Consider the following 16,808-nt stretch of genomic DNA (forward strand, 5'->3'; position numbering starts at 1 on the left):
GGCAGACAGTGTTTACCATTCTGTTTGCATTGTAAAGTTGTGTTGTTGCATGGTAGTTTGTGTCAAAGGAGAAACCATGTTGTTTGAATTTAGCTAATCTAGAACAACCTACCATTTCAGATGGGATTATATATCTTTTGACTGTTTGCATAACCCTAAACATGAGTCACATTTTAAGATACAGTTTTTTAAATATTTGAAATTCAGAGGCTTTTGTAGACTCAGGTGTCATAAGATTCATCCTCTGAGTCAGTTCTAGGAATTGAAAAAGTGCCACCACCTTCCTGGGGGGAAGGTACAGATCTTTTGAATGTGTCCAATACAGGATGAGAAAGAAAAATAATGATCTTCATCATATTCAAAACCAAATGAAACACATGGGTTTTTCTCACAGTAAACTCTTCACACTGCCACTACTTCTTATTGCTTGTTTTAACTCTATGCACTTTCCAACATTACTAACTAGACTGGTGGTGAGTGAGATACAGAGGGTGCTGGCCTCAGCTTCAACACCTCTAGGATGCTGAAATGCTGTGGGGGCAGGTACTATATAAATAAGTCAGTTGATTTGTATCAGAGCTATTGCTACCTTTAAGGACTGTCCAGCTATCACAGGATAGTGTCATTCTCCAGTATTGCCTTGTGCCTGCCTGGAAATGCCTTCTGCACAGAGAGCGACTCATGGGTGGACTTCCTAAATCTGCACTAAGTCAGTCAAAGAAGTGCTAGTGGGATTTAGGATGAGGATTGGTCTATGGTGCTGCAGGGGACCAAGGTACAAAGACACTATTTCAAGTCTAGTTAATGTTTTACAGTTTAGAGCTGAGATAAATGCAGATGATTTAGAACATTTGGGGTTTATGATCTCTGTTTTTACCAAGTTGAAAGGTAATACTGTGAAATGAAACACCTCTTCTAATCCAGGGAACATTCATGTGGCAGAAACAGAGGTCTTCTATTATTCTTCCTTGTGCGTAGTGGCATTTTATTTAGCATGTTTTTTATAAGACATTCTTCATATAACTGGAGGTGAGTGTGCAGTTGCAGATATGTTACAGTTAATAACTCTACCACATTTCACATACACCAATGAATATATTTCATGAGTGCCAGTTAATTTGATATAGCTGAGAAATGGAAATGTGGCTAAAACCTGAAAGCTGCTGAGATAGTCAGAAATGTTTCAGATACATATGAGACTATTTTTCTTTTTGGGTAGAGGAATTTAATGTTTTACCTGGTCAGTAAGAGACTATAAAGATCAATAATTCATATATTACAAGCATGCATACAAAACAGCAAATTATTTTACCTTAACTATCTGAAAGAATTTGCTGTTATTGTTTGACTGGAAGAATGTTAACCTTGAGTTTCTGGAAGGGATAGGGAACTGAAAACTGTTATTGTGATGATGTACCTTATATGATATTTAAATTCTAAGGGAACTGTTTAAGTTGACAATTGCAGACAAATTACACAACACCACAGGTCTAATCTAACTAAATATGGAATGAATAGGCTGAATATTATCACCTGAAAATTACTACTCAGCTGATGTGTGCACAGGCAATGAAGTAGTCATAGTTGTCTTTTAGTCAGTGATGTGCAAGTTCTAAAGATTTTAGTAAAAATAGCTACTAAACATACTTTCAGAATGTTCCATGGAGTTTCAGCTTCCTCTTGAGAAAAAAATGCTACATGATTGCCATTTGTATTAAAAGTCATTAAGAAAATCTGAGAATTTTGAAATGCAGACCAGTGACTGCCGGTATCCTATCTCCTTTTTCTGGACTCTGAACTAATGATGTTCTATGTTTCAAAATGTTTGCTTCAGATTTTCTTGTAAATTTTTAATCCAGTTTAAGATAGTGGGAGAGAGCACCTTTTTTCAAGCTTTCTGAAAATGAGGTGTGTTGAAAAACACCGAACTCCTTTTCCCTCTAAACGCATACATATATACACACACGCGCGCACACACATACACACAATTACTTTTCCTTCCACTGATAGTTAGAAAGAATGATTCTGTCCATTTGCTTTAAGAGATTTCATTGAATGCCAGGACCTAGAATTTTTCTATTTATGGAGTTCTCTTTTACCTAGGACTACAAGAAGTTAGTGGAACTTCGGCTGTGTATGCAGGAGTACTTCTGTTGACAAATTTTACAGATACACAGATGTACACATTCGGTAGCAGAGTTGAATAGTTTTGTGACTTCAAAATAATTGACTGTTTGCATATCTCTATTAATGTGGCATTCTTATTTATGTTCTGTGGTAACTTGGCTGGAGTTGGCTGAAATGTATGAGAAAGATATGAACCTGTTAGGTCCAGAGGAGGGCCACAAAAATGGTCAAAGGGCCAGAACATTTCTCCTGTGAAGAAAGGCTGAGGGAGTTGGGGTTGTTCAGCCTGGAGAAAAGAAGGCTCCAGGGAGACCTTACTGTGGCCTTCCAGTACTTAAAGTGGGCTTATAAGACAGACAGAAAGTTTTTACCAAGGCCTGTAGTGACAGGACAATAGGTAACAATTTTAAACTGTAAGAGGGTAGATTTAGATTGGATAGAAGGAAGCAATTTTTTACTCTAAGGATAGTGAGACACTGGAACGTGTTGCCCAGAGAAGGTGTGGATGTCCCATCACTGTAAGTCTTTAAGGTCAGATTGGAAGGGGCATTGAGCAACCTGATCTAGTGAAAGGTGTCCCTGCCTGTGGCAGGGGGGTTGGACTAAGTAATCTTTGAAGGCTCTTTCCAACCCAAACCATTCTATGATACTATGAAAACATGAACTATAAAGATAGCTGAAATACATGTTTTTAATTTATGCTGCTTGTTTAGGTTTTCTCTGAAGCAGGTTGTGAACACCATAATTAATTGGATTTAAAAATTAAATGCTTCAGTTGAGAAGCATACTGGTGTGTATGGCATGCCCAGGTGGTTGCCTAAGGCAAGTGATAGTTTAAATGTTGTGGACTGTGAGACATCTGCATAAGCGAAACCACAGATTAGTCAGACCTGGCTGAAAGCATGAGTAGTCCTTTCAGCTGTAACTTTCTGTCATTATTACTTCACAAAATTAGTAAGACGTTTGAAGACAAGAAGTGGCACTACAGATATGTTATATTAGCTTTTGCTCACAGCCCAGTGAGACTGATGTATATAGCCTGGTCCTTGGAGATATTTGTTCTGTATCATAAAACTATGAAATCTGACCTAATTCAGTGCAGCTGACAACCTCATCCCTGTGGAGCTAGCTTGTAGTCTGTCACAGGGACATGGACATTGGAGATCCAGAGTGACACCAATTAACATTGCTTGTCAGGATATGTATGTACTCCGTGCTTGAGTGACTCTAGCAGCAGTAGTATTACTTAACTGAGCCTGACACTCTCATACAAAGAGGGGCAAAACCCAATATTTTTTAGGACAGTAACTTATTGATGCCAATTCAAAAACTTTTGGTTTTGTCTTACACAGTGACCTTCGAGGACAATATGTCATTTAAAATTATACAATTCCATTCCCTTTTGTAATCACTCTTGGATGTTTTTGTTGTTTTTTTCCAGACTGGAACAAACGGATTGAATACAAGCCCGGTTCTGGCAGCATCCCTTTGTTTCCCAGCATTCATCTAGAGACGTGTGATGGACCAGTTTCCTCAATACATACCACCATTGAATTACAGACCAATTACATTGGAAAGGGCTGTGATCGTGAAACATACTCAGAAAAATCTCTGCAGAAATTATGTGGTATGGATATGGCTTTGAGTTGATACAATAATATTTTTCCAGATAAAGCACCTGTTCCTTGTAACCTGTAAGCACGCAATTAGCTCAGCTGGTTCATTTTGGATTGTAACAATGAAAATTAAGGGAGTGGTGAGATTTGACTGGTGCTCCATTCTTCTTTCCCATATTTTTTTTCACTCTTTTTCATACCTTCTCCCTGCTTTATTTTTTTTTCTCTTCTGCTCCTCTTCCCTTCTCTATTTTCTCTCTTTCCTCATTCCACCTTTCTCACTCTTTCTTCCCTCTGGTAATAGTAGCGTGACAGTGTAGTGCAATTCTGGGTATAGATTTGCCATCATAGGAAGACCATAGGGCTTGATGAGAATTGAATCTCCATCTTGTGTTTCATTCTTCCTGACTCAGCTTTCTGTTCTGCTGCTAAGTACTGTGCCAGAGTAAAAACAAACAAAAAGTAAAGGAACATTTGGAGCAGTCACTTGAGCAAAAATATTTAAAGCCTGTGAATTACAGAAAAGAGGTATCCTGGTGGAGAAAATATTTTCTTCCTAATTATTTTCTTCCCTTTCCTGCTCTTTGATAACTTGGTCTAAAAGATGCAAATTAATTTTGAAAGGTAGATTAAATTCTTGAGGACACTGCTGTATTTTCATGACTTTGAGATTATGTGTATGGCAAAGCAATGGCAGCACATTAAGCCATTTATCATTTACCTTCTGAGACCTGCTGTCTTTCTTCCTCCTCCTCTAAAATCCTGTCTTCTTAGAGTCCTCATGTGAAGCCCTGATGGTGTAGAACACTGATTCCTATATTCTCCAAAATGTCTCTTTACCCGGCTTCTGTCTGAGCTACAGTAGCAAATGTACATTTTTTTGTCCATTCAAATGTATGGATTTGGGTTTGTGGTGCTCCATTGTATGGCTTATACTTGCCTTGATAACCACAAAACAGCATTGTGTGTTAAGATCAATATACTAACCTTTAAGAAATAATTTTGTAAATGAAAATTTTCAGCCAGTGTTACTAAATTATTAAAAATGGAGAGCCAATTCCCAGGGAAAAATAGCTTGCCGTTAAGGTTGCCAATTACCTATGGAGATCGGGAAGGTGAAGTAAAGTTGAGTGGGAGTGGTAGCATTCTCATAAAATCTGAATATTTTCAACCTGAAAATTGCTTATTTAAGATTACAGAAACAAGCGTAATTTTAATCCTGTATCTTTATCCAACTGACTGGATTCCTAAAGAAGCAGGAGAAAACCCTTCTGCCAATAGTATGCCACTTCATCATGTTAATGACATCAAAACTGAGAGTTTGAGCAAGGCTATGTGCCCCATTGGGGACATGATTTCATAAAATACTAGCATTTTAAGAAAAAAAACCCCATAGCTAAAGTCAAGTACTTTTGCCTCCTTTAAGAACTTGTATAGGCAGCAAAAGGAATATTGCTTTATGCCTGTTACAGACCTGAACTGCAAATGGCACAATTGTTCAGAGCAGATCATTATGTACAAAATCTAAACCACCAAATGATTACATTGACATAAAACATTAATAGCAACTCTAGCTAACAATATTATAATCTTAAGTGTAGGACCAAAAGTAGGCGCCTTCCGCTGGTGTAAAATTCCTTAGTTGAAGAAGGTTGTGCAAAGTCTAAGGGGTTCAGTTCATAGAGTGTGGCTCAACTACCTTACCTGCTGACACTTAAGCAGTCAAAAAGAGAATTTCAAGTCTTACTCTTTTTCTTCTGAACAAACTAGATGTTTCCCAACACTAATCCAATCTTAATTCTTTGGCTGCCCCCTGTGTAGGCCTAAACTGATGAAAAGCAGAATGATCAAAGACATTTCAGCAGGTCTGTCAATGCCATTGTAGTAGTTGCAGGCAGTCTTTGAACAGGTGGACGGATGCATTGCCTAACATTACTGCTGAACTTCCAGTTTTTACTCAGCACATCCATGAAGGAACAGAATATAAAGCTCTTAAAAAAATAGATGGAATGTAAAAACTATATGTAAATCAGGGGAAAAATTCACACTGCTGAAAGAAATTTTTTTTGTCCAAGGGTTCCATATCTTCGTAGAGAAGAACAGGTAGGGTAGAAACTTGTAATAGGACTTTGATAAAAAGGTTGTAAATGAAAAAGAACTTCACATTGGAATTACTTTTGGATTAGCTTACACGTTGGTATTTAGTATTTATTACCATTCTTAACGTAGAGAGAACTCTTATGAAAGCAGGTTAAATTATTTCTGGAAATCAGTTTTATCCCAGAACTTACCTTATTGTATCTAATGGTTGGATGAATAAGTTCTTTGAAGAGGAAGAAAACATGGATTTTTTTTTTTGTCCTACCAGTAAAGCACTGTGCAGTTGCAGCGAGTGCAGAACTGAGCAATCGCAGACAAATACTCATCTGTGTCATATAAAATGCAAGATTCTCTCTCTATAATTAAGGACCCAGTTTATAAATCCTGTGCTAATTTCTTCATTTATCTGTTTGAAATCTAGAGAATTCAGATGGAAAGGACAGTGCATTAAAATTCATTTTCTTATATGACTGATGGTTTAAGTCTGCCTTTCAATAACTCAATGATTTGTACTCACTTTGACGGTCAAGGTGGGCAGTTGAAATGAATAAATTACTCTTCAGGCATTTTAAAGTCAAGGAGTTATTAGTGTTGTGCCTCAAAGCATTTGAGTAAGCGTTTTTTCACCTTGTCATCCAACAACAGTAAGAAATAAAGAATGTATAAAAGACACAATTTGGACTGCAAAAACACATCCAGAATAAATCTCACAGAAAAAAAAAATCAGTTAAGGAGCCTAGAATATGGTGGAAAGATGACTGTGGTGCTGTCTTCTTTCCGTCTAAATGTAGGTAGAATAGAAAATAATGAGATCGCTAATTCTCACATATGGCAGACGGGAAACTGAAAAAGTGAAATATGAAAACAGTGAGTATCAGATTCAAGGCCATGCTTCAGGTAAGAGGGTAGATTCTGCCCTCTCTCCCATTATTCTGGGTTGTGTAGCTTTGCAGGAGGCTCAAATAAAGTTGTCGATCTGATTGAAAAGTAATACTTTGGGCTTGGTTTTATTTGGATGGTTAGCTTCTAGCTAAGCCAACAGTCTGGTCCAATTCAGCAAGCATCATCGGTATGTGCTTAACCTGGCACAAAGTTTGCAGTACAAATGTGAAGGGTGGGGAGTGGAGGTGGGGCCAGATCTGTAAATTGCTTGTGAAAACAAGCACTTTAATATGCAACAGGTACCTCAGGGGTCTCGGTCCAAAACTGTGCTTAATGCAGTGGCTCCTGCATTATTCTGGAAGCATTTTAGAATAAAAGGTCATTAGCACTTGCATTTTGGAAGGGTGCTAATCCAGTAACATGGTAAGACTCTTCTGGGAACACCTCCAGTTACATCCTGTTGGTATTGCTCCAGGTCTGTGTATGTACATGGCTGAGCAGCTTGGGATGCTGCTTGGATTTATTAGGATCAAAACAGTATTATTTCTTCCATCTAAATCTCCCAAGCATGTAATCCAATAGTTGTTCTCAGGGCAGGATTAACACTTGCTAACAGGATGAGGCTCCAAAGTAACCCATGGATCTCCATAAAAAGATGGGCAGATAGAGCTGTTGAACTTGGTACCAATTACCCAAATGCTCTTACATAGTCTGACCTTCAGTTGGGAAAATAAGGTAGCTTACTTAAGCACCTTGCTGAATCAGAGTTCAACAACCAATATGAGAGACACATTTAGAAGTTCTTCCACAGAATCATTCTAGTGGGAAAAACAGAACTTTCCAATTTTTTATGGCCAGCGTAGATAGAGTGAGGAATGAAGCTTCTTTGAGCCCATAATTTATCTAATACAAATATTAAAAAGTATATTTCCTTTGATATACACCACGGTGCAAGCAATTTGTATTCATTCTGTAAGTTTAAAAAGTCACCACAAAAATTAATGCAAAAGGAAATTGGTTGAGAAAATTATTATTTTACTTGTGTCCTGTGCAAGTAATTTTATTTTTCAGTGGCTTGAATAAAGAAAGAAAACAATAGAAAGTTTATCACAAATTGTGCCTGCCCATTGAACAAATTGAGTTTGATGTATTCCTACTGATAATATCTGTGTATTAAGCAATGTAGTGTGTATTATCCAGAATTAGAATTTATAAAATAAATATACTTGTCACCATGGTCAAATTCTAAACATGTAGGTGTTAGGCTTGATATTACCATCACTTCAGAATAACCTAATTTTACAGTAATAAATTTTGGAGAATTGTCTAAGAAGTTGAGTTACTGAATGGTATGAATGTTTTCATATCGTTAACATAATACTTTTAAAAAAATCCATAGAATTTGATTTGACATCCTTGGCTTAAAATTCCACACTCCTGCAGAGAGTTGGGACCTTTTTCCTCTCCTTGGATGCTGATGGAGGGTAGGGTATCTTAATAGTTTGGGATATTTTATTCAGTTGTGGTTTGTTCACCATATTCTTACTTGACAAAATGTCAGGAATACAAAGATTTTGCTTTTTGCTCTGGCAAGCATGCTTTGTGCTAAATGTTATCTTTCACCAGCTAAGTAAGGGCACTGTATTTAAAAGCATCTGATAATTGTTAATCTGTAAGAAAACACAGAGCTGTAAATAATTGTGCTATTTATCAGATCTTGGCACCACAGTGTTTTCCATTTCTGTTTTGCTTTTTCTTTTCAATTAGTTCTAATAAACAAATACTGTGTAGCCGGGGACAACTTTTCTAATGATTTATTTTTGGGTTGGTAGGCCGTGGCTAATCTGAATTATGAGTACCGCTTAAAAGTCTTAGATCTGTCATTATACAAGAACACATGGAGTTGCAACCATCATGTATCTGGCAGATGCTGGCATTAAAGTGATATCAACTGTTTTAGGGTGAATACTCTGTATAAATTGACTTTCACACCAACCTTATTGTGAATATCCATGGCTTACTACTGAACATTAGGAGACTTGTCCTACATGCATCCCCACTGTACTGTATTTTGCAACACATCATCCCCACATACAATATATCTCCATGCTGTCAGGGAGGGAAGATATAAAGCTTCCCAGCTAGATGTAGAGAATTTGGTTTTAGTCTTTGCAGTTCTTGAAATAACTGAAGAAATGTCGTTAATGAATTTTAGAAAACAATAAGTTTCAAGAAAGATAACTTTAAAATGTTTTCTGTAGTTTTCTATGCAATATATTTAATATAGAGAACTCTTACAGGCTTACTATGGTTGGTATTATATAATGCATATGTGATTTAACAGTGAAGCTAGTAGGGTAGTAAAAATAATCTCAGGTGTGTGAATCAGACCCCTGGCCTATATTAAATTAATCTTCACAGCTTTTTTGTTAGTCTTTCATCATGTTATTCATTATATATCGTTTGCAGGAGCTTCCTCAGGTGCCATTGATCTGTTACCATCTCCCAGTGCAACAGCTAACTGGACAGCTGGGCTTCTTATGGACAACAATGACATGATTTTTAAATTTGATGGAAAGCAAGGAGCCAAAATCCCAGATGGAATAGTCCCAAAGAATTTAACTGACCAATTCACCATCACTCTGTGGATGAAACATGGACCTAGTCCAGGATTAAGGGCTGAGAAAGAGACTATTCTCTGCAACTCTGACAAGACAGGTGAGTCTGTGTATGGAAAAAATGTTTGGCAAAGGGCATAACAAAGTTAGTAGAGTGCTACTATCTTTCCTCAGTTAATTTGGTCTGAAAAAATATGTTACAAAGCTGGGATGGTGCCACTCTAAGCATCGCTGACTTGATAAGTTATTGAGGGACTGGTGTCTACTGAAGTTTCAAGCACTGTTTCTCTTCTTGGATAATCTTTGTGAACACATCTGTAGAAATTTATATTAATTAGTTGATAAAATAATTAAATTAGGTTTGATTTTTTTACTATTTAGATTGGGAAAACAGTTTTAATTAATTTAAACTAGTTAGATTAAATGTTGATTTGGATTTTTTTTTTATTAGTTTGGACATAATACTTCCATAAATAAAATTAATATGGCATAATTTGGGAAGATGCTTACCATACATGGCTTCCCTAAGAACCTTAATGATCCATGATATTGAGAGAAGTAAATTCTTTTGGAATTTTATATTTGCTTGGGGTTTGTCTTTTAGGTGATTATTGCTTTCAAACACATTCACGTAAACAAAAGTGTTGATGATAGTTCAGATCACTGATCCTATTGGTCCCTCCTTTCAGAGATGAACCGACATCATTATGCCCTGTACGTGCACAACTGCCGATTAGTATTTCTGTTGCGCAAAGACTTTGATCAGGCTGACACTTTTCGTCCTGCAGAGTTCCACTGGAAACTGGATCAGGTACCTGTGATTTTCTCTTATCTGTAACCGATCCTTCTCTTCATTGCCTTTAGAAATCATAGAGAACAACCCAAATCCTAGCACAACTGCTTTGGGAAATCAGAAGTCCATTGCAATTATGTTGCAACTTGTAACTCTAAGGACTCTAGTTAGGATCCACGTAAGGAGGGACGGACGAGTTACCTTGGTTGTATCATTTAATACAATATGTGGTGGGTTTTTTTAATTGAGTCATTTTAAACAGTAAGTAGAGGTGTATATCCTTTGGCAATGGATGGAGACATGACATTGCATATAGTTCCCTAAAAGTTTTCCATTTATCGGTAAAATAATCTACTTGGAAGTAGATTGGAAGTGGATGGAAGCACAGTGGAAGTGATGGAAACCTTTTCAAAAAAGAGTGTGCTGACACGAGGAAAGGCATTTGTAATATATTGTAAAAGTAATCTGTAGACTTTTGCTTTCATCTACTCTGCTGTATGCCATTTCTCCTTATTATGACGAGTATATCGCAAGGAAATTATTATTAAAAAGATAAGAGTTGCCTTTCACAGATTTATTAATTCTAAGCAGAATAAGAATCATTTGGATGAAATAAGACTTCAGAAAAGTAGTATTTTCTCAAAGCAAGTTTCTTCAAGTCTTTGAGTCCAAATTCTGATATTGAAGATGTAGATATAGGAATGGTTACTTTCCTAGTTCACTTTCAAAATGCATACAAAAAGCTGATCTTTGTTATGATTATCAGATGAATGTGGTAAGAAACCATGTGATGATCAAAGCACTTGCTTTTCATTTCCATCAACCAGTTTGGAATCAGTTTCTGCTGTACTTGGTATGAAATCTTACAGTGTCTAGAAAGGGGTATATTTACATTAAATCATTTTGAAGATTACAAGTCATGAGTAATGGACGCCGACTCAGAGAATGCTGTTCTGAGTGCTGAAGGTGGATGTGTATTTCTCAACTGTGTACTAAACATCTAAATTAATGATAATACAAAGTTTATGTAAAGTATTTTGACTTTGAAAGTTGAGTGGAAACAGCTTCTCTTCTGTATCCATGCGAGTTCCTGTCACCAGATATCTGGGATTCTACTTAAATGTCAGCTGAAGGTGTGAGAATTCTGCTCGTGCAACTTCCCTAGGTTTATTAATGTCAAACAAAACCTGTAGACTTGCCCAAGTTAATTTTTATCCCTTGTTAGAGAAAAAAACAACACTTGCACTTAACTAGTTTGATACACACAGTCTTAGCATGTTGTTTTGAAACAATGCACCCTCAAAATCATACAGATTTCCCAAATCAACAGACCATCCAGAAGTAGATTTTCTGAGTTGAGAACCACTGCAAGGAAATAATACTGCTGAAATAGAAATACAAAGAGTATATGTTGTTCATCAATAACATGGATGCTAATCAAATTCCAGTGCAAAGCTAATCACACACAAAAATTTGTCTGATGTGAAAAAACAAGAGCTCAGGATACACTATCTTTTTTGTGATACAAGAAATAAAAAAATAATCTGAAAGATGTTAGTATTCATGTACTTTTCAGATTATTACATTTTTCCTGTCTATTTTTTAAAAGTATGAAAATGATGTGGAGAGAGTAGAGTAAGAATAGAGTAATTGTAGATGGCAATAGAGATGAAAAAGTTCTTTCACACAATCAAATACATTCCCTGTCAATGGAAAATTATCTTTGACAGTACACTTTTCCAGTATTTTGTCATGGCTAAGTTACAAGTGTTACACACAGATGTCATTTATTGAAAGGCCATTGATCCTTTAAGTAGAATCCCAAATATCTGGTGATAGGAACTCATTGTTTGTGATGTAAATCCTAGAGGAACCCAAAGATTTTAACTAGAGATGACTGAATAAGTCCTTGAGATATTTTGAGATTCAGTCGATTGTACTGTGAGTTATGTGTCTGGAGAGAAGATATTTTATTGAATATCTCAGAAACAGCATATACTAAAGGCAGTCCAAAGTAGCATTTGACACATTAACTCTCTTCATTTCTACTCTTTGGTTCTAAACTGTTTATTTCATTGTCTGCCAATAATCTTTTGTGTAATCTAAAATATGCTCCCAAATTGTAGCACTACAGAAAAGTTGAGCTGCAGTTGGGCACTGAAGGGAGCACCATCCTAAGTACTGTTGAAAACTCTTACATGATGGAAACTAGAGACACAAAAGATTTTTTACGTTACATTATTCCCTTTCATTCAGCTGCTGTCAATTGATTTCCATAGTATATTTTCTACTGCTTTTTCTAGCTGAAAAAGAACGTAAGTTTAAAGTATAAATTTTTATGGGTCATGTGACCAGACTTCCATGATGATTCATGGTGATACTGTTTTAAATTTTGTCACGAAGGGGCCTGGTAAAGATTGCTTCTTTACCTCTTCTTCAGTGCTCCATCTGGCCTATATGGTTGAGTAAATTAAAAGAATCTGAAAATAACACATAAGTGAATAATGGGCTGGTAAGGAACTTGCATGGTTTTGAAGAAAAGGCAGTAAGAAATTTTCACTTCAAAGTAGTAAAATTACACCAGCTTCTAACTATCTACCAAGCATGGCCTACCTTAGAAAGCACAGGGTATTTTAAAACCACAGCAAAAAGAAAGTTAACATCCCACTGCAAACTCCTCTGGATCTTGATATGAAAAGAAGCTAGGGCTAGATTTTCAAAAGTAGGTTAATTGCTCTAGACACTTCTGAAAATCCCACCAGGTAATTATTTGCATATTTAGATACTGAAATACCTCTGGAAATCTCACCTTCAGAAGTGTTCATTCTGTAGTGGTAAATCCTCAGATTCCTTGGTTTTTTAAGAAAAGCACAGGAATTAAGATATATCTAACTGTTGTATAGTTTCTCGCCATCTGCACTGCAGTGTGATACAGAATGCTGTAGATGGCGTTGCATATATGAGTCTGGAAGGCAGTTCAAGTGTTGGTACCAAGCAGAGCCATTGCAGAGTAAAATGTGACAAAGTACTTTATTGCTGGGCTCGTGTTATGATTGCGATGGCAATACCTAGGTTGTTTGTGCTGAGAGGAATCTGGTGACCTTGGCATACAGTGAAGCATAAACTAGTGAAATCATTTATCATTCTTACTGCAGAGTAGTAAAATTTATTATATCAGCTGCTTTGGACTCTACCTAGACCACAAGACTACTCTTTCTTTCAAGGCACTGAATGTGATCTTATTCCAAATTTAATTCAGTTCTCTAAATCTCGCTTCTGTGGCGGGTGGCTGTGGCACATATCTTAGCTGCAGCCTCCATTCTTGGCTGAATACAAGGAGTCATGTAACATTTTGTATAGCTACACCTGAGTAGTGCATCTGAAGCCTTGCAATACAATGCAGCCATCATAACTGTCATGCATAGCAAGCGTCTGAAACCTCCACATAGTAGTGGCTGCCAAGTTAGCTCTAGGAAGATTGAGTCTTTTAGTTCATAGACCTAAGGATTTATTTTCAGTATGGCTTTCAGTGTATTTATTTCTATTGTTACATTAAAATTAATGGATTTTGCTACGCTAGTTTTTTGCTTGTTGTGCTGAGGATCCATGACCTGAGAGTGCCATAACCCTGGGCATATGTATCTTTAGTATTGAACTGCTAACACCTGAGATGAATATGTCTGCGAAAGTCAGAGGCAACAGACTTTAAACTGAAGGTATCCATGTTACTTACTAGAAACAAAAGAAAAAAAAGGACGTTGATAGTTTGGGTTTTTTCCCCACTTTCATCCTTTTGGAAATTAACCGTCTTAGTTGTGAGAGAATCCATTAGCAGTAATCTGGAAGGAAAGGTATGGAAAGAACCATGCTAAAGAAAATCCCTGTCAAGTCTCTAATGCATGCTGGGTAATGAAAACTGCATGTTTTTCCTAAACAACTGCAATAGCTGCCCAATTAGAGGTGGGTCCTTCCTTTTACTTATTCCAATTTGCTTGGAAGTGCAGGTGTTTCCTTTGTTTCAGAATCATGACCTTTTTTTCTGAATTTCCCATGCAGAGGCTTAAATTGAGTATTATAATGTGTTTGCCAACTTTTGTGTAATTTATTTTCTCATACTTAACTATAAGACACTCTTTAAACCTGAGCTCCTCTTACAAAAGTGTTTGTCACCGTCATCCAGTTGTCTCTGATGGGTAGGAACATAGATGAGGTTTTAAGTGAAAGCTTTAGGCAGCCAAATATAAATTCAGGCCATCTAAAAATAACATATGAAATATAAAAACTGTTTGTTTGTTTTTCTTAGAAAGCTATGATCTATGTTAGGGTTCCCTTCTATTGGGTTGCTTGTACGCCTGTACACTCATCTTACGGACCTGTGACTGCTTTTAAGAAAATGATCAGATTGTACATCCTCCTCTTGCACACAGGGAATAACTGCGTGTGGGATGGGTGCGGTAGGGGCCTGAGCTTTTTGAGCTCCATACAGCACAAAAGTGCCCTTGGAGATTTGGGAGTTGGTGAACTTCTTATCTTACATCTCTGATCACGCTTCCCTCCAGCCAGTGGTTCTACATCCAGCCTTGTCAAATTCCTTGATGCAAGTATACCAGAACTGCAAGAGAGATCAGTTTATAATGATTTGATGTGTATTAGAAATGAAGTTCTGTTGAAATCAGTGGGAAAATGTTAACTGGTTTTTAACAAGGGCAGAATTTCACCCTAGAGGTATAAAAAAGAAAAATCAAAACCAAGTCTTCTCACTTCTTTTTCTTTCAATGCAAAGATATTTCCAAAATCCCTTCAGGAAACCCCGTTAGCAACAATGTTTTAGCTGGTGCCCCTTCCTCTCATTGCCTTCTGCAGGAAAAACCTTTTTTGATCCTTGAGTTTCTGCTATAAGAAGTGACAATTCTTGTGTGTTCCCCATTTCTGGTTGATATACTGAGAGCGCTCTCCCTCAATTTCTGTCCGTTTTAACTGTTGTTTTCTATAGCCCACACAGAACCAAATCAAAATTATAGTTTGAGTAATGAACCTAGAGATTCAAGCCTTTGGTTAGAGTGGAAAACATAACATTAAATATGCACAGTGTATTTCACACTCTGTTCATCATGGATATTACATTTCTTATACTAATCTTGAGGACAGTCAAGCCAAGAGTTATTTTTCTTTCCCCTAAATCAGCAGAATAGGAACACTTTTTTGAGTGCAAGAAGGGATCTTAGCCAGGGATGAACATTTTTTTCATGTACTTGCTCTTATTCATGATGGGAAATTATTTTCTGTTACCCATGTTATCATCCTGAAAATAGTCTTCCAGCCAACAGGCAAAATTGGTATTGATCCCCTTAAAAAACATTCACTGCATGATCTGGAGTTGTCCTCAGTCAGCAAAAAATAGATAAGTATACAGAAAGTTATTGTTTCTTTTCTAAGATGAGATAAATTGCTTTGAATAATCCAAAATAAGCCTGCAGTGCTTTTCATTGTGGAAGAGCCCCAAACAATTACTTTCATAATAGGAACTAGAGAAAGAGGTATAGATAAATCTGAATATGATGCATTCTATCTCTGTGTGTACACATAGATGATGAAGGATCAAGGCAAGGCCTCCCTTTGCATTTAACCACTTCACTGACCACACACGGTAGGGTCTTCTATCTGTAGAGAGCAGTCTTGTCCAGTCAAGGCCTTGATTCCCATTTACTTTTTAAAATACGTTGTTGTACAACAACATGATAGAGCAGGAACTGTTTTTGAAGAAACGTATGTTACATGATAAGAGGGCAAAATGAAAATGGATTAACTACATTTTCACAGTTAAATTAGCAATTTCCATTAAATTACAGAATTTATGAGTGAAAGTTGTTCTTATATGCTAGATATTTAGAAATTTATTAGTTTTTTGCATCTAGTCTTGAGAAGACAATCATTCACATTATGAAAGCCCTAGTGGCTTCCTTCTTGAGAGGCTCAGAGAGAAAGAAAATGAGTGAATATTTATTGAAAGTAAGTAGTATTCTCAGTCCTACAGGGTTTTGGGTACAGGAAGGAGATATTGTGCAAGTTTTCATCATCTCTATGCACTGAGTTTCACCTCTAGATAAAAGACCTCAGGCTTCTCAGTCCCATGCTTTCCAACATATTGCCCTATTGAACATTAACATTTTTTTTTATGATTTAGTTGTTCATTTTTTCTGGAAGCTCAAAAAAGATTCTTATGCCTTTAATCCCTTACTTTATGAATTACACAGACCTGCACTGCTCTATGTATGCATCTTGAATAAAACTACAGAAAGAAGTTAGGTGTTTTCCTACAAAGCCATTAAAAGATAAATGATAAATTAATCATGCTAGTCCTGCAACACAGATGAAATAATTCCAGGACTTAAAAAGTCTTTGCAGCATCTACAGCACCCCATGTGTCTTACATTATAGCCATGTCTGTTCTGACACAGTTTATTTACCAGTTTCCTTTTTTAAATGCTATTTTGATAAATTTTTATGCAGGATCTTGCTTCAGAACAGCTTTTGCTAGCACAAGGATGAGTCAGAAGTGCTGATAAATGCTGAAAATATTCTTTGAGACTCCAAATGAAAGAAGCTTGTTTAATATATATGTTTTATGCAATTGCAATATCACTGCTAATAACAAAATCCTGACAAACAAAT

The 16,808-nt window shown here is 36.6% G+C and overlaps 1 protein-coding gene across 4 annotated transcripts in view; it reads left to right on the plus strand.

Moving 5' to 3' along the window:
• Window positions 1-16,808, plus strand: part of CLSTN2 (calsyntenin 2) — a 449,932-nt gene that overhangs the window by 368,557 nt on the left and 64,567 nt on the right. For all 4 annotated transcript variants that reach the window (XM_064457344.1, XM_064457346.1, XM_064457343.1 and 1 more), the window contains 3 exons: window positions 3,569-3,754; window positions 9,195-9,443; window positions 10,033-10,154. In XM_064457344.1, coding sequence (XP_064313414.1) covers window positions 3,569-3,754; window positions 9,195-9,443; window positions 10,033-10,154 — 557 coding nt within the window. The remainder of the gene's footprint in view (window positions 1-3,568; window positions 3,755-9,194; window positions 9,444-10,032; window positions 10,155-16,808) is intronic.

This window comes from Phalacrocorax carbo, chromosome 7 (assembly GCF_963921805.1).
Source record: "Phalacrocorax carbo chromosome 7, bPhaCar2.1, whole genome shotgun sequence".
NCBI lineage: Eukaryota > Metazoa > Chordata > Aves > Suliformes > Phalacrocoracidae > Phalacrocorax > Phalacrocorax carbo.